Source organism: Dama dama, chromosome 5 (assembly GCF_033118175.1).
Source record: "Dama dama isolate Ldn47 chromosome 5, ASM3311817v1, whole genome shotgun sequence".
In the NCBI taxonomy this organism is placed as follows: Eukaryota; Metazoa; Chordata; class Mammalia; order Artiodactyla; family Cervidae; genus Dama; species Dama dama.
The window spans coordinates 114,778,688-114,802,687 of NC_083685.1; the positions used below are offsets into that span (position 1 = coordinate 114,778,688).

At 45.4% G+C, this 24,000-nt stretch overlaps 1 protein-coding gene across 2 annotated transcripts; it reads right to left on the reverse strand.

Moving 5' to 3' along the window:
• Positions 1-1,577: 1,577 nt before the first annotated feature.
• Positions 1,578-22,249, reverse strand: GOSR2 (golgi SNAP receptor complex member 2). Of its 2 annotated transcripts, XM_061144280.1 has the most exons (6): positions 22,151-22,249; positions 13,811-13,875; positions 11,912-12,020; positions 10,795-10,927; positions 8,013-8,153; positions 1,578-4,347 (listed from the first exon to the last, which is right to left on the reverse strand). In XM_061144280.1, the coding sequence occupies exons 1-6, from the start codon at positions 22,177-22,179 to the stop codon at positions 4,186-4,188; spliced, it is 639 nt and encodes a 212-aa protein (XP_061000263.1). In that variant the 5' UTR covers positions 22,180-22,249; the 3' UTR covers positions 1,578-4,185. The 2 variants fall into 2 exon arrangements, with proteins under 2 accessions (XP_061000263.1, XP_061000265.1); XM_061144282.1 differs by lacking the exon at positions 8,013-8,153 and having other exon boundaries at positions 22,151-22,243.
• Positions 22,250-24,000: the final 1,751 nt, after the last annotated feature.

A 24,000-nucleotide genomic window follows, 5' to 3' on the forward strand; every position in this document is an offset into this window, starting at 1 on the left:
CAAATTCCCCATATCCAGGCTACAACCCAAGCCAGTTAAATAATAATGGATTGGGGTAAGACCCACACACGGGTGTCTTTAAAAGCTCTGGAAAGGATCCGGATATAAGCCAATGTTGAGGCCCCTGCCAGTGGGCTGTGGGATGAGGCAGGGAGGGCCTGCACACACCGGAGGTTCTATGGCGGGGGGATTACCGACGGCACCTGAGGGCCAAGGACTGCAGAATCCTCTGCCACCCCCCTTCCCTCGGCTCCCACGTGCTACAAGACATGAACAGACACAGAGAGAGGGGAAGAAGCTGACACCACACCGGGACGCATTTGCCTCGTCTGTTTGCAACACACCCATGTGCTCTGAGACTTAAAAGTGAGGGGAGCCCGAGAAATTAGAATGAACTGGGATTTCAGAAGGCATTGCTGGCCATACCCTGAGAGCAACAAGGGACAAGCTGCTACTCAGCAGGAATTTCTATAAGGAAACAAACTAAATCTGAAGATTCCTCCTCTTCCAAGTGCACCAGGCCTAAGGCAGAGTGGAGTGCTGGGCAGACCAGCCTGAAAGGCTTATGTCGCCCCCTAGTGGAAAGATTGAGTACAGCTCCCATTCACCACTTCCAGGAGGTCCTCCTCAAATTCTCCAACCCCGCCCACTAAATTAGGAAAATATTTCAGAGCAGAGAACCTGCCATGTAAGATGCACCAAATGTGCTACAGCTTTTATCCAGGCTGCCCCAGTCTCCTGCATCATGTCCCGAGCATGGGAGGCAGGCAGGCGGGTGCCATGGTTATGTGCTTGGGCTATGAAGTCAGAGGAGCTGGTTCCTCCAGGACTCCTTGTGGGGCTTTGTTAAATACACTGAAGCTCAGCCTCCTAATCTGCACAAAGGGAAAGACTCTCAATCTAACTGGGAAGGTTTGTGAAGATTACAGAGGTGACCCAGAAACCAACCATGTCCGACTTCTAGTAAGGGCCACAGGAAGTGAGCAGTTGTCAAGGTCTAGGCCCTCCTCTGAGCAAATATAACATCCTACCCCCAACAGACTATAACATGTCATGCTTCTCTCTTCGCTGTGCCTCCTGGGCCTCCAGGCCAAGTTAGGCATCCCTCAGAGCCTTCCTGTGGGGCTTCACAACTTGCATCTGAGTCTTTTTCTTGGCACTGACATTCTGCTAACTTGTTCCTAGTTTTCACTTCTTTATTCACTTAGTTATTTTCTCTAGGTCTCCTTAAATCTTTCCTAGAATAAGATGGAAACAAACTAAGACTTTATTTTGAACCTGGTAAGTTTGCTTTTCATTCATATATGCTTAGTTCAGCAAGTTTTCAAATGCTCTAGTCTTTGATTAAGAGAAAAGCTTTTAAGACACACATCAGAATAACTTTAGAGATATAAAAATATTCTAATTCAGAAGATCCAAGGTAGGCCAGAGTAATCTGTAATTTTTAAAAAGTTTCCCAGCTGCTGCTAAAGCAACCAACCCCAAACCTGGTCTCAGAACAGTTTCAGAATCTCTGGCTTGAGAGAAAAAAGGGGCCATTAGTTATAAAGATGAATGTCAAACTCCTTTACAAAATGTCATTTTCTAAATAAAATAAATGGCAACTTTATTCAATTGAGGTGTTTCAAAAACAAGGAGCGTAAAGCCAAATTTGCAAGTCAAACCCATTTAAACTCATCAGGGCGAAGATCTTAAGAGAAAACCCAGCAGTGAAGCCTTCTATAAAATCAAGACTCTCCTACTTACTTGTTCTTGGAGTTTGGCTTTTCTTAAGATGATCACACCTGGAGTAAACATCCATGGAATGAAGATATTTCCAAGTTTCTGGACTACCCACCTCTCTTAAACCACAACAGGAACACCAAAATTCTTTACAAGATCCCAGAGGCTGCTGCTAGAGCTTATGTTAAGAATTCACCCCATCTCCACTAGAGGGCGCTCCTTCCCTGCTCTGGGACCCTTCCCTGTACTCTCAGGACTGTGGAGACAGAGCACCCAATTAGGCGCAAGTGTTTCTCCCAGATCACTGAAAGCCAAGCCCAGGAGGACACGAGGTCTCAGTGCCCCAGGACCTTACGACATCCGGCGGCTGCTGTTCCTCACCCCGCAGGTGGTGAAGACCCACAACTGTCTCCTCCATTTTTATTACAAAGCAGGAAGAACGGCACTGAAGGTGCAGACCTTACTTCTGGTTCATCGAGGCCAGCGATCACTTGTGAAGGCCAAGCGTGGAAATACACCGGTGTACATTGCAAACAGATGTCACGTCAGCCACCAGAGGCAGAGGGTGGGGGAGTTTCTGCCTCCTCTGAGTTCAAGTACAAATGGCTCAGCTGCTCCTTGCACATCTTCTAAAGTGCACTGCCTGGCAGGATCCTCGGGTGCCCAGGCTCAGCCGAGTCTGTGCAGTTTAAAAACCCATTTTGTGAACTGATAAGAAGCCTGTGCTGGGTCCCTGGGATGACAGGGGTGCTGGTGTGAGGGATATTTCAAACTGGGCCTCCCCAAGTCATAGGTAGGTCAGAAGATGCATTCCCCCTGTGTCTATCCACCAGGCCAGTCTTCACTCTGGTAGGGCCCTCAACCTTTTATGAAGGGATCAGAGTCCCCATTCCTCAGAAACCCAGGGCCCCTGTTTAGCCCAGACGAGCAAGAGCAATGGCGATCCAACCAAAAGTGTGAAATCAGTACCTGGAAAACTCATTTAAAAATCTGTGACAATTAAGAAACCTTTTCCCAAAGGGGCTCTATGCCACAGAGGTACCTGAAAAGACAATACTGCTACAGACAGAGGGGGAGGGTAAAAAAGGGAGGTGGACAGGAACACACAGAAAAGGGGGAGGTGACAGAAGACAGTCCAAATGACAAGCAACCAAGACAGGAAGGGGCCAGGGCAAGATGTTCAAAGGCGGGGTTGATACCGACAGGGTTCATAGTTCCTCTGGGAAATTCTGAGTGTTATTTCTGTCTTGCCCTACTGGGCCTATGGCTGGGAGGGCCTGTGATAGATGAAAAAATATGCTAACCAGGTCTTTCTGGTACTTTCACTGATTACTCTCTTTGAACAGATTGGCTTTACAATAAATTTCGCAACATGTTGGGTATTGGTACAGCCTTAATCCAGGGTGGGTCAGAGAAGGAAAAAAAGTGCTGGTCCCTGAAAAGAGAGTCTTACAAGGACATACACACCAGGGGCATCCCTAGGGTAGCATCTGCCCTCACTTGCTGGACAGAATGGGGGCTTAACTGGCAGCTGCTAATATATTTCAGGAAAGGGAAAACAGTCTATTATTAGAGATGCTAAAACTTGAGATGAGACTGTAACAGACCAATCACTAACCTCTGCTCACAGCTACTTTCTAAGGGGCAAAGGCCCAGGCTCCAGTCTTAAGTGTCAACTGTTCTACTGACTGCTGAAAACAAATCGGTGACTAGGGTCTTCAGTTTCAAGACAGACCAGGGAGTAACAGTGGCCCTACTTTATAAAGGAGAAACACCCAGCAACTGCGATGTGGAAATCTTACTTGCTGTCAGCAACAGTGCTCATGCCTCTGTTTCCTCTAGGTGGCGGCTTCCAGGTAAGGATGACAAGTATTAGCAGTCAGCCATCTGCAGATCATTTTGGGGTGGGGGGGTGGGGTGGGCACAGTGGCTAGTAACAAGAGCGTATGAATCCACCTACTATAGTGAGTGCAGAAAAAGAAGGCCCCTTTCCCCCTCCTGCCTGCTTCTGTTCCAGACTACCTACACGGAGTCAGAAAGGCTGGAGGATGACAGAGCCTGGAGTCTTGTCTGCAAGCTTGAAGAGCTTCCCAGGCGCGTATCAGCTACGAGGACAAAATCACCAAGGCCACTCTCTTCCTCCCCTTTTCCTCCTCCTCCCTCACCCTGGCTTCACTTCCTTCCCCCAGTGAGAGCGAGTGTGAGCAAGAGAACAGGTACTTCCTTCATTTCCTAAGTACCGCGCATCTCGGCAGCATGAGGGTTCCCCAAGATGTCACAAGAAACAGAGGTCTGAAATTCCCGCCAGGTCACAGGTCACAATTACTTCCGAGGGGTCTTCACAGTTAAGACGGGCACACACATTTCAGAGGGCAGCCCCTGGGCCCCCCCTCGTTTGCGCACACACACTCACGCACACTCTCACGCCCTGGGACCGGCGTTCAGCCGCGGGGCCTGGCTGGCTCAGGTCAGGTACTGCACCACGAGGAACATGACCACACAGGTGAGCAGCATCCCAGCGATCATGAAGTACTTGTCCTGGAAGGCCCGCTTCTCGATGAGCCGCATCACCGTGTTGGACAGGCCAAGCATGGTGGCGATGTCAAGGATCTTCTTCTGGGTCCCCTGGGGCAGACAAGAGGAGAACGAAAAACCGTGATCACCTCCTTGTGCCAAGAGTGGGTGAACGTCAGCATGAGGTGCGATGGACCAACAGTCTCTCGGTCACGCCTAAAGCATACAAGCAGCAGCAACCAGACGTAGATCAGGCTCCTTCAATCAAGGTCGCAGAGCAAAGCAAGGGGGACAGGAAAGTCTTTTCCACAAACATGCTGGAACAAATGGTTGGATAACGGGCATCTTGTGCACAGAGCATATATACACACATATACACAAATGTGGGCTTCCCGTGTAGCTCAGTCGGTAAAGAATCTGCCTGCAGTGCAGAAGACCCAGGTTCAATCCCTGGGTCGGAAAGATCCCCTGGAGAAGGAAATGGCAACCCGCCCCAGTATCTTTGCCTGGAAAATCCCATGGACAGAGGAGCCTGATGGGCTGCAGTCCATGGGGTTGCAAAGAGTCGGGCACGAATGAGAGACTAACACTTTACTTCATATGTATATGTCCGTATGTATTATGCACAAGAACATGTGTTAAAAAATGACCATTGCTTCATATTATACACAAAATTTCATCATAAAGTTAAACATACAAGCTAAAACTATAAGCTTCTAGAAGAAAACAGAATATTCCCAAACCGGAAATAATACAGGTGCATATCAACAGGAGGATGGATTAACAGAGTATGTTCTGTGCACGATGAGATATTGCTGCACAATAAAAAGGACCCGATGACCATATAATGACATGAAAGGGCGTGAACACTCCTGAGAGGAAGGAGGCACACACACACGAGTAATGTGGACATCTACATTAAGTTCAACAACAGTCAAAACTAATTTATGATGAAATAAGAAGAGTGGCTGCCTGGGGCGGGGGGTGGGCAGGAGCAGACTTAACCTGGGAAGGGCACAGAGGTTTTTTTCAGGGGTGATGAAAACGGTCTATGTCTTGACAGCAGGAAGAGTTACAAAGGTGTATATAGGCATTTGTCAAAACTCCATGACCTGTACAAGTTAAGATCTGTACACCTCACTGTATCCACATCATACTTCCACAAAGAAGTTCTAAATTAGAATATTTTATATTTAAAAGGAAAAAATGGGCTTCCCTGGTGGCTCAGATGGTAAAGAATTGGCCTGCAATACGGAGACCCGGGTTTGATTCCAGGGCCGGGAAGATGCTCTGGAGAAGGGAATGGCAACCCACTCCAGTCTTCTCGTCCATGGACAGAGAAGCTTGGTGAACTACAGTCCATGGGGTTGCAAAGAGTCGGACACGACTGAGCGACTAACACTTTCACTTTTCACATTAAAAAATAAAAGGCAATATCAAAGAAACTTCTTCTCTGCACCCTGCTCTAAAATGCCTGCCATCAGTCTGTGCTCGCTGTGGAGCAGACACCTCAGGAATTCTGCTGAGCAGAGCCTACGTCCACGTTCATGAGAGGGTCAGAGGCAGGCAAGACGGAACCAGAGAAACACAGCTGCCAGACACCACCACGACGACCTAAAGCCCCATATATAAATGTCACCGCCCACCACCCAAAGCAAAAGAGTATTTTATTCCTAAACCAACAATCCATACCACCCAGGCCGCCCTTCCTCCCTGCTATCTAATTTTCATTCTTAAGCATATTCAGTTTTATATGAAGTAATAGATAGATGCTGGGCGGATCTCAACTTACTTACACGTCATCCACTGTATTTGTATGAAGGCATCTAACCTAAGGTCCCGCATCTACTTCTTAAGTGAACACAGTAACAGGCAACTGAGAGGAAAGTCTCTCAGATCAAATGTCATCTCTGCCAGAGGAGATCAGAGACATGTTTTCACCACAGCAGTGATGATCAGCATTAGACTCTCACTCAAGACTCTGCTCAGCTATGAAAGAAGAGATTATTCCATCACTCTACGAAATTCAAATATCAAATTCAAAAATCACTGGAAAGTTAACATACATTTCAAAAACACTACTAATTTTCTACCACAAATTTCCCCAAATCAAGGCCCAGCTCCTTCACACTTCCTCCTATGTTCTTTTCAAATGGTTTAGGCAGAAGCTTGCCTGACAGAAGTGGGGCAGGTAGAAGGAATCAGTACAGTAGATGTGCAGAGGAAACGGATGACAAACCTCACGCTCCAACCCCTGACTGCCCACCCACCAGGCTTCCCAGCACTTTATCTCTGGGGACAGTGTTAGGGCAGAAGTTGCACGGGCTCTTCAGTGACACCAGACTTCAGTAGGAAGCTGACATTTGCTTTAACAATAAGCTCTGAGCCCTACCGGGTTGACATTAAGTGTTGACACTATGAGTCTCATCCTATAAAGAGTTTGACTGTTTTTCTGAGATATGGGGAGGAAGCCAGCAGCTTTCTAAAGAAAGGGAGGATTAACCCTCATGTATTAGTTTAGACTGGGGTTCCCTGATGGCACAGTGGGTAAAGAATCCGCCTGCAATACAGGAGACAGAGGAGATGCGGGTTTGATCCCTGGGTCGGGAAGATCCCCTGGAGGAGGAAATAAGGAAATGACAACCCACCCCGGTATTCTTGCCTGAAAAAAAAACTGTGAACAGAGGAGGTGGGCTACAGTTCATGGGGTCACAAACAGTCAGACACGACTGAGCAACCACACACACACACACATCAGTTCAGAGGACTGCAGGTGGCTGTCCTGAACGGGGGCGCCCACGGAGCTGTGAGACCACGCTTCCAGACTGTCGGAAGTGCTGCAGCCATCAGCAAGATAAGTGTCACTCGAGGCCTGCCTGACCTCCTCCCAGGTAAAGGTGGTAGGCGATGCTCAGAAACATACTGAAGTCCTGCAGAGCTGACAGGCTCAACACGGTCCAACAAAAACTAAGATAAAGCTCACACTTCCGAGTGACTGCTTCTCACAGCTCAGGGGCTGGGAGGGCTCCGCGCACAAGGGACCACACCCTGATAACAGGCACAGTTCACACCCCATTATCCATCAGGGTTGATACAGGAAAAGGGCTGAGGCTGAAACATCATGACTGACATCAGAGACTGTAATGTTTCTGTAAACCACTCCCTAGGGGTCTGAGTCTCAGCCAATGGGGCAGGGTTTCTAGGAATACCTGTTACTAAAGACAGAATGCAGCAGAGTCACCGGGGGGCACTAGCCTGAGCTCCAGAAGACACTGTCAATCAACCCTGGCAGCCCTAAGACCCTCCCTTGGGGGGCTTCAGCTGCTGCAGAACAGAGGTCTTGGCTCTAAGACTGCCCACCACAGGGGCCACACGGAACACACCCAAAAGTGAGTGAGACGCCAAGTAAAGCCGTGTCTTCCTTCTTCCGAGAGCAAATTCTATCACAGAATTTCTTGGCCCATTACTGCTTCCTCTCACAGGGGCAGTCACTTTCTGTTCAGTCCAGGAAATGGAAAAACACCTGGATACTGAGAGATGCCACATTATGGTTCACTGTAAACACAATAAATACCTATTGGCAAAGGGACTTCGGCTACTTTTGGACTCATAATAATCCACTTCCAGCAAAAAGGATCCCAAACTCAAAGGCTCTGTCTCACCATCACAGCATCACAGTTCAGGGCTACGTGACCAAAAGTTAAATGCAGGTCTCACACTGCTGGCTAAAGTCAAAACACAAGGCCTTCTCCCTGTCCCCCCAAAAGGGCCCCCACCTTCAAGGTCAGTCTCTGGGCCCTCAGTCCCGCCAGAATACTGTGCCCGCCTCCAATGAGGTCATCCATGCCGTGGTGAATTTTCTGGAGGGAGGAGTTAAACTGCAGTGATTCATCCATTGGTATGGTGGTGTCAGAGTCCTGTGAAAGAAACGCAGGCACTTGATTAACTTTGCTGCTGCTCAGCTCCTGGTGTCCCCACCTCAACTGATCACTCTGTCTCTTGGTCAAGGTCAAGCCGGAGGAACTGCCAGAGGAAATGGCGCAAGAATCAAAGGAACCTGACGGAGACTAAAAAGCAAAGCGGAGATCTGGGGCGGCCTCTGTCCACTCAGAGGAAGTGCAATTCTCAGACTTCTCAGTCTCCAAGTGGGTTCCACCACACAAGTCTGCTCATCCCTGCCTCCTCCGCATCACTCCCCCGACTCAGGAATAATTTTTTTATTTTACTTTTTGATGTGGATCATTTTTAAAGTCTTTTATTGAATTTGTTACAATATTGCTTCTGTTTCATGCTTTGGTTTTTTGGCTGCAGGGCATGCGGGATCTTAGCTCCCCGATGAGGGCTCGAACTCACTCCCGCTGCACTAGAAGGCGAAGTCTTAACCACTGGACCCCCAGGGAAGTCCTGGAAACACTATTCTCGCTGGGTTTCTCCTAAAGGTTGTCTCCAATTCCTTACTAACCTAACTTCTTCCAAATGTTCCTTTACCTGGCTTCCCCTTGGTGCAGTGGGGAAGGTTTGCTTTTGTCCTTTGGCTATTTCATCTATGGTTTATTCCTCCCTCCGATTAGACAGACTGACTACACAAAGCAGAGACTGGTTTGTATCAAAGGCCCAACAGTGTTCACAACGGGACTATCCACCTGAGGAGGGAAGAAAAGTCTGTAAAAAAATCAAGGGAGGAAAGAACTAATACTGATCAATGTTTTCCACTTTGCAAACTCTTCATTCTAAGCTCGTTCAGGCCCCACTCTAACCTTATGCTGTAGTTATGGTATTATCCTTGTTTTAGATGAAGAAACAGAAGCCCAGAGAGGTGGAATGACTTGTGTAAGACCCCGCCAGTGAGACGTCCACACAAATCCCCGTGCTGGGTGCAGAGCCCGCCCCCTTAACTGTCCCGTAGGGAGAAACATCAAAACCGATCCCAGCGCTCCACCTTCACCCTGCAGTGGGAAGGACATGGACGCACGGCATGACCAGTCACTGCCCTGTCCTCTTTCCAGTTCCCTGACCGTTACAAACCCTTCTGCCAAGCAGGACCACTTTTACCACTTTCTATTATCATGAAGAAGTTAAACTACCTTTTCTCTGCTGCTCAAGTTCACAATCTTTCTTCAGGTATATATTTTCAATCCCCCCCGCTTCTAACATGGGAGTTTCTCAGGGATAGGAGTCAAGGTTTTTAGTTTAAACACGCTTTACTTTCAGCACCTTAAATAGCATCCTGCACAAGCTGATGTTTGGTGGGTGAAGATCCCAGTGTTTGGGTATAGCTGATGGGCTGTTATCTCTCAGAAAAATGTACTATAGCTCATGATCATAAAAAGACCAGGAAGTTCATTCAGCCAGATAATTTTTATTAAGGGCCCACTGTACGCACAGCATCACACTAGGCTGGTAAGATGTAAAATAATTCGGAGCCATCATCCCTGGCCTAAAAACGCCCTATAACCAACGTCACAGCTATCAAAGGCCCACACAACACCTTAAGTATGTCATATAGCTCCCTACTCTTTTGAAAAGAGGCTCTGCTTACCGACCAACACATGTTCGTTGACCTTTTGAATTGTTAATCATTACTACTTGACTGCTTACATCAGAGAAGCCAAACTATGTAGGCATATTCTGAAGCACCTGGGGAAATTTACTGCACATGTGGACACAGCAAAGAGGGTTCACCATCTGCAAAGTGGGAACTGATTTGAATTCTGAGGTTGGGCTTAGAAAGTGTAAGCCTACTTTAGAAAATGAACCTCTGTAAGAAAACAAAAAACCAAACAAAAAGCCCCCGAGCCCCACCTTATTTGGTGGAATACATTATGCAGGACATAGGAAAAGCCAGTAATGTTCTACAGCCATGTGTGAGAAATGATCCCATTGAGACCAAAGGACAGGGACATGGGTATCCTAGGAAATCAAACATGCAAACCAACAGGCAACTTTCAAATGGGCTCAAGTCAAGTAGTCCCTTTAAAACGAAATACCTGTTAACAAATCCCTCCTAACTGCTGCTCAGACTAGAAGCAAAAGCATTTTAATGCATTAAACACTGGAACTGCATGCATGCACACATGCACACACATGCAAAAACATTTTAACACATCCAACACTGGAACTGCACGCATGCACATGCACACACACACACACACACACACACACACACACACACACACAGAGGTAACTGCCTGAAGGCAGCTTTGAAACGCTGCCCTCGCTACAAATAGTCTAAGTTATCCTTTTTGATATGATCAGGAAAATGTTTCCACCATGGGAAAGTCCACTTCTCTGCATCCACCAGGCAAACCAGGTAACTTTCACCTCTGCCTGTTCCCTCAAATTAACTACTTCCTCTGAGGGTTTTTGTGACAGAAAAAAGAGATGCAAGTGGTGTCTAGGTGTAGTCTCTGTAACGCAGTTGGCCATCACTTCCAGTTGCTCTCCTCCCGTCTCATCCATCTGCTTCAGTACCTCGCAGAGGGCTCCTGTCAGAGTCCTGAGCTCCAGCTCTGGCCAGCCGCCCAGTCCCTGCCGATCCCGCCCAGGCGCCGGGCTTACGTTCGTGGTGAAGGTGCGAGATAGAAGCTCCTCTCGCTGTCTCTCCTGCTGCTCACGTGCATACCGCCGGTGCTGGAAGTTTCGAAGAGCAGTCTGCAGGTGCTGGACGTCGTACTTTAACTGGTCGACACGGCTGGAATTGACAGAGAGATTAAATTCCAGGAGTCCCGAGCAGCACAACTGGCGGCGGCTGGAGTTCGTCTTCAGGGTAGAAGACAATTCCTTACTCCCTCTGTACCCCTCCATGCTATCCACCCCCCACCCCAAATGATCTGATTTGATCAATGATATTGAAAGTAAAAAGGGAGCCTGTAATTAGAGCAGGATGGTAGCAAATAAGATTCCAGCAGCTTTCCTTAACTATCTGCTGGTCTCTGATTCTGGACGCATGACAGGGAACAGGTGATGGGAAGCAGGTTCGATGACCTCTTCCTGACCTTCTAGGGATTATATTGCTCTCCTGGAAGAAGCCCAAGGCATCTGTGGAGTAGAGCATCAATGAAGTTTCATAAACGTTTTGAAAACAGAGGCTGGGGTGGAGGTGGTAAGAGTGGTTTCGCTTTAATTTCATGGGGGTGTATCAAACATTAGATCAGTTTTTCATTACAAATACACTGACTGGAGTGATTAAGAGCAAGATAATTCAACCTAAGAATGAAGTGGGAATCAAAACACAGAGTCACACTCCCTGGTGGCATTAGGTTTCAAGTGGCCATGGGTCTGGTCAGAAAAACAGTACTAGGGGCAAAATTTCAAAATGATACCAACAAGGAAAGGAGACACCAGGCTTCTGAGCCACTAACCTCACAGGCTTTTTATTCTTTTTTTTAACTGAAGTAGAGGTGATGTACAATATTACATAAGTTACAGGTATACAATATGGTGATTCACAAGTTTTAAAGGTTATAATCCATTTACAGTTACTATAAAATATTGGCTATATTCCCTGTGGTGTACAACACAGGCTTTTGATTCTGAGGGAGAATCACGCAAATAGAATTGTGGTCTTTATGGGACTTTATCTTTGCATAGTCTCAGTTTTTCAAGGTGTAAATGGATTTTCAGAATATTTAATGACCTCTCTGGGAGCAAGGCCTGGCAGGGTCAGAGCACTCACAGTTTGGCATTCTGTCTTTTGTGGGGGGGCTCCTTGCTGGACAAAATCTCCAGACGCTCTAGTTGGCTGAATATCTGGTCTATGCTTGCTTGGATTTCATTTTCTACTACTGCACAAAAGAGAAAAAAGAATAGTTACTGGAAAAGAGATAGTGAACTTAGATTAGAATGGTAAATCAAACATGTCTTTTCTCTATATCCAATAAACTCAAAAATATGTACTGCAAAAGAAGAAAAATGCACTGATGAGAACAGAAAGAAATTCAAATTATACTAAGTGACTTTCTAAATGTTTATATATATATATGTATATATGCATACATATAGGTGTTAATGCCATAACAATGCTATTAAAAAAAAAAACCTAAAGATAAATCTATAGAAATAAATTTCCTGGGAGGGGGGATCGGGATGGGGAACACATGTAAATCCACGGCTGATTCATGTCAATGTATGGCAAAAACCACTACAATACTGTAAAGTAATTAGCCTCCAACGAATAAAAATAAATGGAAAAAAAATAATAAATTTCCTGCCTTTGAAAATAAAATGAACATTCAAAGATTGTCCAAAACAAACAAAAAAAAGATTGTCCAAATAAATATTTTCAGCAAAATGTAGTATTTTATGATATAGAATGAGGCCTCTTTTCCTTTGAGATTATTCTCAGATATGGGTTATAAATATCTAGTAAAAAGACTGCCAAATGAACCCTCTACAGAAAATAATGAGGTTAAAAAAAAAAAGCGCACAGGGAAAGATTAGTATGTGAAACAAAGAGAAGCATTCCCTTAAGAATAGGTAGGCTGATGCTAGAGTCACCAGAATAGACAAAATACCAACAGGGAAGGCCCAGGAAGGAATCCACAGAGGTAATAACATGATAAATACAGTCATTTTCCTTAGCTCCTTTGCTAAACAGTCAAAATGACCTCTTTTCCATTTCTACTCATGTACCAATGAGATTGCCAGAAAGCCAAACAAAGTCGACGGTCAGAGGCTAAACTGTGCACAGAAAAAGGCATCCAGACTGCCTCGTGTCCAATAAGGAAATGACAGTAGAGACAGAGGTGTCACCTTCTTAGGGGAGCCCAGAGCTAACAAACACAGCTCAGAACAAGGCGGGGCACAGGACCGAGAGAAGAGGTGCTTGGGAGCAGAAAGCAGACCTGAGAAGACAGGAGAATGGGCCCAGCGCCAGCCAAGGAGTGACAGGAGGAGACAGCGTCAGTGGTGGGAGGGCAACCAGCAGGGTCTGTGTGACGGACTCAGAAAAAGCACCTTTTCTTTTTCTTTTGGCCACGCCACATCAGCAGGTGGGATCTTAGTTCCCTGAACATGGGTCGAACCAGTACCCCCCTGTGTTGGAAACATGGCATCTTAACCAAGGGACCACCAGGGAAGTTTCAGGACCTTTTCTCATAACAGAAAAGAAACTAAAACACAAACAGCAGCACTCTTCTCAAAAGAAATCATGGTGTGGGAACTGAACTAATTAACATTGCCCTTCGTTTCTGAATAATCCTCCTGGAAAGCTGCAGAATTCTCAGCTCAAGAAGAAACGCCCAGTTCCAGTTAAACATCTCTGAATCTTTATGGACCACATTCCTCTACGGACAGGGTAATTAGATTAAGACAGATGGAGGCAAGTACTCCCATTCCCATCGGGCCCTGTCAGGTTGAGTGGAGGGGTAATGGGGGATAAGACTTGTGGGATTCCAGAGAGCACGGTCAGGGAAACCAGTGACTTTGCCATAGGGTTTTTCTGTCCACTGTCACAACAAAACTCATTCCACGCTGACTCCTTCAGCCCCTGAGGCAGAAACACAGTCAGGAAACCCAGCCCATTAGCAGCGTGTCATCAGAGACAGGACTCTGGTCTCCGTAGTTAATTACTCACAGTGCAGAGACTGCTTGTCTGCCGTCTCCAGGCGTCCCATGTGAGACTGGATTTCATGGACATGCCTATCAAAGGGAGAGGGAGGAAATGAGTGAGACGCGCGTAATCAACAGTACTTCGGTCAGGAAAGACAATTTTTCTAATGCCAACGTAGAACTGATCTAAATGGACAGTGTCGCTGAACTGTGAAATTTGTATGTGGCACTTCAGGTCACATGTCTTGGCACGGTTTCTAATATTTTAACGTTAAATGTTAATAACAAGGCAGACAGGCGGCATTTAGTGAGCGCTCACTGCATCTGAGACGTTCTGCAAGGTCAAAAACCCTATGAGGAAAGGACTATTATCACCCTCTTTTTGTAAATAAGACAACTGAAGCCCAGAAAGGTTATGTAACTTGTTCAAGGTCACACACCAAGTGATAAACCTCGATGTGGACCCGGCCAATCCCACTCTCTGTTCTTTGACCCAATGTGCTGAGTACTGCTCTGTACTAGAGAGAGTCAAAGGGCAACAGAGATAGAATTCTTGTCCTTAAGAAACAGTATAATTAGGAATGACAGGCCAGATAGACGCGAAAAGTCCCAAGAAGATTTAAGAGAACACTCACACACACAAGCGTAAACAAAAAGAAAGATCTGAGTGAGCACCAGTGCTAAGTAAAGGCAAAGAAAATAGAAGACTGAGCTGGGGGCAGCTCTGTGGGCAAAGGGAATTCGAAATGTGATTTGGTAAAGGAAAATGTGGACAAAATGACGTGCAAAAAGGCCTGCAAGTCCGGTCACATGGGTGACCAGAGGCTGGCATGCCTGAGAGCTGGGGTCAGAGGGAAGAAGGGGAGGAGGCGGATTAGTGGGAGGGAGCCATCAGAGGAAGGCCCAGAGAGACAGGGATCTCCTGTTTGGTGAACCTCTTTCCTTGGCAATAGGAGGCAATTATGGAAACACAGCTCTGTACCAGGGCCTCTGGCCAATCCTGACACCAGGCCCAGGGCACTTCCCGATGGCTTCCCAGGGCATGGCCAAAGTCACCCTCTGAGCCCTTCCAAGCAGTCCTCTGTGATAAATCCTGGGGCTTCTGGTCTTTTCACAGAGAGTCACAGGAGGGGAGGTGTGAGCTCTTCTATCATCTCCAGGCCTTGAAGAAATGTCAGCAACCATCCTCCACCGTGAGCACCACAAACTATGACCCTAAATTTACCAAAGCAAGCCAGGAGCCCATATTTGGTTTGAACTTGCCTCGAGTCTTTTCCAGGGCTTCACTGTGGTCTCGAAACATGACCCATGGCTCCAGAAGCAAGGGCAGACCCTCAGAGGTTCCTGGCCAAGACCCAAGGTTCTGACAGGCAACCAGAAATCACTCCTAGAGTCTGAGGGACGAGGTCGCTACTTCAGGAAGGTAAGTCCAGGTGCTTTAGAATGGAGACACATGGAGATATGGAGGCAGATGTAGGACAGCAACTTGAAGAAACTGACACCTGGATCAGGGAAATGACGAAAACAGCCAGAGAGCACTGAATGGCAGTGCTGATGGAAAAGAGAACGAGGACTTTCCTGAAGGCCTGGATGTGGGCAGTGAGGCAAATTTCTAATGGAGGTGTGAAAGGAACGGACTGCAACAAATGCTGATGGCTCAGATCATTAACCATGTGACAAAAAGACACCTTGTGTAATACACAAAGATAAACTCAAGGCGTGCATATTATGACTTCAGGTTAAGTAAGGATTTCTTGAACAAGACAAAAACCAAAACTACCCCCAAACCCCACAAATCACAAAAGAAAAGACTGATAGATCTGACCACAGTAAAAAACAAAACCAAAACCTTTTTACACCAAAGGCACATCTGGAACAAAAAAAAAGGCAGAGACTGGAAGCCACCTGCAGCAGATAACAAAGGAATATGTTTGAATGTATAAGAACTACTACATATCAATAAGAAAAGTCAAAACAATTTTTAAAATGGGCAAAGGGCAACTGAGAGAAAAGGAAATCCAAATGGACAAAAAAATATATGAAGAAACACTCTTCCAGTAATCAGGAAAATGTATATTGAAAGTAATAACATCACATTTCTCCCATGTGATTGACAAATATTTTAAACTTTAAGGATGAGGGACCTCTGGCAAGCATAACAACAGTTCCCAAGGGGTCCTGGGGAAGATGTCCAGGTTGTATCACAGGCCTGCCTTTGGCTCCATATTCTGTTCTGGTATTTTTTTAAAAAATCAGCTTATGATTATGAAATTTGCATAAAATTCTGCGCTCCAGTGACTGGTTAGGATCTTGAACCACAAAGCAAATACGAATGTTTTTCATTTAGACTGTGGTGTTGGAGAAGACTCTTGAGAGTCCCTTGGACTGCAAGGAGATCCAACCAATTCATCCTAAAGGAGATCAGTCCTGGGTGTTCATTGGAAGGACTGATGTTGAAGCTGAAACTCCAATACTTTGGCTACCTGATGCAAAGAGCTGGCTCATTTGAAAAGACCCTGATGCTGGGAAAGATTGAGGGCAGGAGGAGAAGGGGACGACAGAGGATGAGATGGTTGGATGGCATCACCACCTCAATGGACATGAGCTTGAGTAAACTCCGGGAGTTGGAGATGGACAGGGAGGCCTGGTGTGCTGCGGTTCATGGGGTCGCAGAGTCAGACACGACTGAGCAACTGAACTGAACTGAATAAAATAAAATTTGTTGGGGATAAAAAGCGTTTTAAGATTTTTTTTAAAAAGTCAAATGCACAACACAGAATGGCATTCAGGTTTGGGTCACTTGCCAAAGAAACCCTACCAAGTCAAGATTTCCCCCAATGGGAGATGAGCAAGATGACTGGGCAAGTTTAGAAGTCAAGTTGCAAAGAGGAACAGCCAAAAGAGCTAGTGATAATGATCCTTTAAGAAAGGAAAGGAAAAAAGCAACTAAATTAAAATGGGGCAGCTGGGGCTCTTCAAGTATCTAGAGATGACAGGAAGAAGAGTGGGCTTTTCTCTGTTGCTGCTCCTTAAGGGCGTGTGTGCATGCGTGCTCAGTTGCTTTAATCGCGTCTAACTCTCTGTGATCCAATGGACTATAGCCTGCCATGCTTCCCTGTCCGTGAGATTTCCCAGGCAAGAATACTGGAGTGGGTTACCATGCCCTCCTCCATGGGATCTTTCTACCCAGGGATTGAACCCACGTCTCCTGCAGTGCAGGCAGATTCTTTACCACTGAGCCACTGGGGAAGCCCCCTTAAGGGAGCCCCAGAACCAAAGGGTACAAATTTCAAGATGACAGATGTCAGCTGAACACAGAGGGAAAAACTGAGAACAAACTGTCGAAGAAGAGGGGAAAAAAGGGCTCTGGCATGTTTACACACAGAGCACATGAACTGTCTTGGGCTTTATTAAGGGTCTTCCTGACCAAAGTGAATTGAAATGGAAGATCTTGCCAGTCACTTTCAATTCTTAAATTCCACAACAGCAGCAGAAGAGATGATATCAATACCCACGAAACCCTATAACCACTCATCAGCTGGTTTTTACTATTTTCTAAGCAAAAATGGATATTAAATTGCAGCGAAACCTGACTTTTCCCAACCAATCTCTTTTTGCTTTACATGAACTAGAAAAGATCAGAGCCAATAAAGTGATACCAATCTCCATATGCCAGGCCAGAAGAAATAAATGAAAACAACAGAGCAAGGATGAATGGCATTGCGAGAAATACTATATGCAAAGTGGCAAATGTGTTTTACATGGAACTGGGAATTCAGACAGCACATTTAAAGCAATAAGGAACAGTTGGTATGCAAATCTGACATGGGAATGTGGACACTAGAAATCGGAAGTCCTAGTCCTGACTTTTGTGGGGTTCATGGTGGGCATGGGTGAAAACATAACCAAGCAGAGACCCAGTAGCAAATAAACAAGTGTCAATGCTGCTGAGTTTTTAAAAAAAATGTAGAAGATCTAGGAAGAATTTTTTTTTAAATAAAGCTTACTTATTTATTTGGCTGCGTCCAGTCTTGGTTGCATGGGCTCACAGACCTTCCAGTTATGCAGTGTGGGCTTAGGTACTCCACAGCACGTGGCATCTTAGTTCCCCGACCAGAGATCGAACCCACATCCCCTGCATTGCAAGGCAGACTCTAAGCCACTGGACCACCAGGGAGGTCGCTAGGAAGAATTTGAAAACAGAATTGCTTTTTAAAAGTCCATGGAGGGACTTTCCTGATAGTCCAGTGGCTAAGATGCCACGCTCCCCAATGCAAGAGGCTGGAGTTCGATCCCTGGCCAGGGAACTAGATCCCACACGCCACAACTAAGAGTTCATATGCCACAACTAAGAGTTTACATGCAGCAACGAAGATCAAAGAGCCCACGTGCCACAACTAAGACCCGGCACAACCAAATTAAAAAAAAAAAATTTAAGTCCAGGTAACTACCCGACCCCCATCATATACACCCACTTTGCACACATACTGCTTCTGCCTAACTCGAGCAGGAAACAGGGTTTTAGAGTTAAAAGATCTGAGTTGGAGTTCGAGTTCCACTATGCAGTAGCTGAGGGGCACTGAACAAGTTCATTTAATTCCTTGCTGCCTTAGTGTCCTCAACTCTAAAATGGGGCACTGATAATCATAATTATTTAAGGGGTCATAGATCCAAAGGCAATATGAAACTGCTGCGGTAACCCACACCGCACCATAGGGAAGTCTGTTGTTTTTACTTTGCTTGCTTTATTTAAGGGTAGCAGAACCATCTGGGGACTTTCACCTCACCCACTTTGCCTTCACTATATTTAGTCTCTCATCAGAAGGCAAAATCAAAAAAAAAAAAGGAAAAACTGGTCTTGAGATAAGGTTAACAGTCTTTAAACCCAGCTGTTCATCAAAATCACCTGGAGAGCTTGTTAAAAATAGAGCTTCTTGTGCTCCAAACCTATTGAATCAGAATCTCTAGTGATAGTAAGGTCCAGGGCACTGAATGATCCTGGACAAATATGGGCACCTTTACAAGCACTGGGATCTCAAAAATAGAAGCCTGGCTATTAGCTCCTCTATAAAGTTCACCCTAACAGTATTATTTAAGTGTAAAATGTTTAACCTGCTTTTCATCTGTTTTTTTCCCCCCAATGTTCAGGAATTTTCAAGATATGCAACTTTAAAATGCTGATATAATTCCAATGTACTTTCAGGGACACAGCAAGAGATAACCACAAACTGGGTTCAAAGTTCCAGTAAAATTAATATGCTCAGTTACTGCTGTATCAGTTCAGCTGCAATCATTCATTTCTGCAACTCCAAAATTTAACTGCAGATACGCACAGGATTCTGTTTCCTTTTTAAGACACTCAATCACCAGTGTTATGGAACTGGAAGGAGACTTACCGTTTAATCAGCCCCAAACTTTTATTTTACAGGTGAGGAAAACAAGGTGATGAGGTCTAGAACCAGAACCCTCAGTCCTGTTTCAGTCCTTGAGGGGAAAGGAGGCAGATCAGAACATACTGCACCAATAATCATCATCATAATGATGATGATGAATATACTGCAGCGCAGAACAAAGTCAATTTCCTGAGGGCAGGGCTGTACTGTCTGCACTGGGAACAGTGCACACATAGCAGGTGCTCAATCAATATTCACTGAATAAACGAATGACTACATAGTAGGCGGCCTAGCAATGGCTGGTCAAATCTTGTCCCTTGTCTGTTTTTGTAAATAAAGTTTTACTGGAATACAATCACATCCATTTGTTTACACATTGCCTAAAGGCTGCTTGTCCACTAATAAAAGCACAGCTGAATAGCTGCCATAGAGACCACATGGCCTGTAAGACCTAAAATATTTACTACCTGGCTCTTGACAGGAAAAGTTGGTGAGCTCTGCTATAGAGTCTAAGGGTCTATAGAGTTTGAGGGTAGGTCGTTGGAGGCCTGCATAGGTAAGGAGTTCATCTATGTTCCACAAATCTTGTTCGGGACACCGTTTAGAATTCCTCCTCTGAGTTTACATATAACTGAGCTTCCGAGTTTACTCTGTGATCAGCTACCTGCTGCACCAGTAACAAGCAGCATGAGACTCTGTGAATAAAATTACTCTTAAATATAAACTGGGTTGCAACCTCCTTAGGAATATCCTTTAACCAAATTAGCTAACCAGATGAGACTGTAGATGAGATCAATTTCAAAGCACTACTTAGTCCACTGAGCCTGGTTATTGTCAAAGATCTGCCCTTTCTTAGTAACATGGGCATAATTTCCTGCTTCATTTCTTTTCTGACTCACAGATCCAGCTTTTAAAGTCCCTTGTCTGTCCTTCCTATAATTTTTATATGAGAATAGGGTTCATATAATAGCGTAAGGCTAATTCTGCCATTTCAATACTATTACAAAGTAGGCTCTACATTTTCACCTGCCCAAACCAAACGCTGAATCAATAAAGTAAAAAGAAGCAGAAAATGAAACAGTAACTTAATGAAAAATAAATGAAACACAAAATTGGAAAATGAAACAAGAGGGTCATCTTCCTCTTATTCTAGTGCTCTAAAGGATTTCTTTTATTGCGAATTCATTAGAGAGGTGGGTTCCCATTTTCTTTCTTTCCCAGGCCTTGGTGGTGCGATTCTATGAATTTTCATCAGCACAAAACTACACTGTAAGTTGAAAGGTATCAGAATAGGACAGGTGTAATACGGATATATTCCAAAAAAACCTGAAAACAGAGACTCATACAGACATTTGTACACCAGTATTCTCAGAAGTATTATTTATAATAGTCAAAAGGTGGAAACCATCCAAGTGCCGATCAGTAGAGGAATGGATAACAAAACATTGTGTGTGTATGTGTGTGTGTGTGTGTAAAAAACTCTGCAAAGGAATATTATACAGCCATAAAAGAAACAATAGACACATGCTATGACACAGATGAACCTTGGAAACCTTATGCTAAGTGAAATAAGGCAGACACGGAAGGACAAATATGTTACTCTACTCATACGAGATATCTAGAATAGGAAAATTCAGAAACAGAAAGCAGAACAGGTTACCAGGGACCTGGGGACTATTGGGGGAGTACTGCTTAATGGGTACATGAGTTTCTGTTTGGGATAATGAAAAAATTCAGGAAATAGATAATGATGGTTACATAACACTATGACTGTACTTAATGCTGCTGAGCTGTATGCTTAGAAATGATTATCATTTTAAATAGTAAATTACACGATACTGGAAACTTAATTAAAAATCAAATGGTTAGTTAGCTTTAAAAAGGTAAACTTCATGTTATTTATGTTTGACCATAATAAAAGATAACTCATAAAAAATTTTCCCCCCAAACAGGATAGGTATGATCTTATTTCCCTATTCAATTACATATTTCGGCAAGCTCCAAAAACGCAGAGCAGTGTGAATAATGAACACTACCAAGGAATTTTACGAGAAGCTAAACCAAAATTCACCTCTTTAAAGGTAACCTGGAGGTTGTATACATGACACAAGTGCTCAGGGCTGGTGCACTGGGAAGATCCAGAGGGATCGGATAGAGAGGGAGGTGGGAGGTGGGAGGGGGGATCGGGACGGGGAATACATGTAAATCCATGGCTAATTCATGTCAATGTATGACAAAAACCACTACAATATTGTAATTAGCCTCCAACTAATAAAAATAAATGAAAAAATAAATAAATAAAGGTAACCTGGAACCAGATATTCTGAGCAATTTCTTTTATCAGAAAAATATGGTCTTTTAGTGTAAACCGAAATCAGAATAAAAGAGAAAATAAAAATCACAGCGTAGCAGCAATAAAGTTTGGGCCAATCAAGACTAAGGATTGATATCATTTAGGAGCTGTGAGTCATTAATTAAACGTTTTCTGACGACTTTAGCCCAGTGATGGATCCTCCTAAATTGCTTAAGGAGATCCTGTTGGTAATGCTCATTTACTTTCCATCTCATGGTGCCCCATGTTAGACCTTTTTTTCGAACACCCTGGCTCTTCCAACTAAACAGTAACCGCCTATGTGCTGGGGCCCTCAGTCCCCACCGGTTCTACCAATCCGGACCACAGAGTTGGCTGGGGCTGGACAATATTAAGACTTTCCCTTCACCTAGTCTACCCAGCAGCTAGTCACGGCCTCGGAGATCCCGGAAGGCATTCGGCCCAATGTCGCCGGGCACCAGGTAGGACTCTCCGGCCGCCGCAGACCTAGGCATCACGGCCCTTCCGAGCTGGTCCCCACGGCAGCTCCCAGACGGAAGGACTAGGTCTCCATTCTGGCAGAGGACCGAGGCCCCAGCCCAGGGGACTAGGGCTCGCCTAGCCTGGCTTCGTCCCAGCCCATGCCCGACGCGTCCCTCACTTGTGCGTTTGCTGGTACAGCGGCTCCATGTTGCCGGCCCCGCCGGGTCCCGCTCCGGCTTCCACGGAACACGTCCTCACAGCGCCCCTTCCGGCTTCCGGCTTCCGGTCGCAGGACCCTCCTCCCCTGCCCGCTAGGGCTGTCCCAACGCGCGCCATCCTGGTGGCGCCTGCGAGAAAGGAGAAGGGGAACGAATAAAGAGGCCTGAAGAAGGCTAAGCGTAATCAGAGGTTCTGACTCAGATGAGGGAGGAGGAAGTATAGGTTTTGGCAAGAGGCTGTCTGCAGCATTGAGTCAGGCATTGGTAAGGGCAGTCGCAGTGTATCGGCGTGGGGTCCTCAGAGCAAGGTTGTAGGTCAGCGGACCACAGCTTTGCTTTGCTGGAGAAAGGCTGGGACTGCTTGGCTTCGTGTTAAACTGTTTATTTGTGGATCTGGAGATTTCTCTCTTCGCTGGAGTCTCTGGTGCAAGCATCTCCTGTCTCGACCCCCAACTATCGCCTGTCTCGCCTCCCCCGCCCCCCACCACATTCATCTAATAAAACCCAGAGTAAATGAGCGGTTACCATGTATCACATATGGTGTGGGGCAAACCGGTTCTTCTTGTCCTCAAAGAGGTCTCGGTATAGAAAAGGAAATAAGATGTGTGCACAAATAAACGTCTAAGGGTAGACGGTCTAAAGACATCAAGCGAGTTAGAGTCGGCTCCAATGGGAGATTCAGGAAAGACAATGTAGGAGGCGACATTTGAACTAATACTTGAAGGATTTGGACACTTGAAGGATTCGGACACCACGTAGACTTAATCCGTTTCCATCCTCCCAGACTTATCTACAGTTCCTCCCAAGGGAGGAGATGTTCCTCTTCCTTTGGCAAGTTGATGGTTCTGTTTTCCTGTATCCTGGATCCCACCCAGTTTTGTGTCCTAAGAGACTGTCCACCCATGTACATTCTTTCCTTAACACTTTCCCATTTATTCTAATATTTATTTCTTAATGATTACCTACTGTTACCAGGCCCAGATATTGGGGCAGGGGGTGGGGGGGATGGAAGACAAGTAAGACACAATCCTAGACAAGCAGATTAGAATGATCCCAGTCACTTAAGGAAGACTTAGAAAAAATTAGAACTAGCACTCCAAAGTGTAGGACCCTCTGAGGTCCAGGGACTTTGCTTGCCTTCAGTTCAGTTCAGTTCAGTCGCTCAGTCGTGTCCGACTCTTTGCGACCCCATGAATCGCTTGCCTAGGTCCCTAGGATAATGTTGTGTTGTAGAATAAAGAGGGTTTCGTATTTTTTTTGCTACTGGAAAGGAAAAAAATGATTAAAAGGTGGAGTCTAATTCTTCTAATCTGAGCTGGCCTTAGTGACTTGCTTGACCAACAGACTGTAGTAAAAGAGAAATTGTAGGATTTCCAAGGTCAAGTCATAGGAAGCCTTGCAGCTTCTACTCAGTCCTTTAAAGGAGCACTCACTTTGGTGATCCTGAGCCACCCTGGTAAAAGTTTGACTCCCCTGAGGCCATCATGCTGAAAAGGCCGTGTCTATATGTAGTCTAGTCAACATGCTGAGCCCAATCTTTCAGCAAAGGCACCAGACCTGTAAGTGAAACCACCTTGTCCCCTCAACCACCTGTCCCCTTGTCTATTCATCAGCTGACTCCTACCTAATGACCTCTATAGACCTCTGTAGACTTCACATGGAACAGAAGAACTGCAACTGAGGCTATGCCTGAATTCCTGAACAGGAAACCAAGGGATAAAGTAAAACTGATGATATTTTAAGCCACTGAATTTTGGGGTTGTTTGTTTTTCAGGAAGAGATGCTCGACCTCAAAAAGTTTGTCAGCTGA

Bases quoted from the DNA above. Each gene is read 5' to 3' on its own strand.
- GOSR2 (XM_061144280.1), bottom strand. From the start codon at position 22,179: ATGGAGCCGCTGTACCAGCAAACGCACAA. The intron at 12,021-13,810 runs GTGAGTAATTAA...TCTTTTGTGCAG, and splicing joins AGACAAGCAGTCTCTGCACT to TAGTAGAAAATGAAATCCAA. The intron at 8,154-10,794 runs GTAAGCCCGGCG...TTTCTTTCACAG, and splicing joins CTCGCACCTTCACCACGAAC to GACTCTGACACCACCATACC.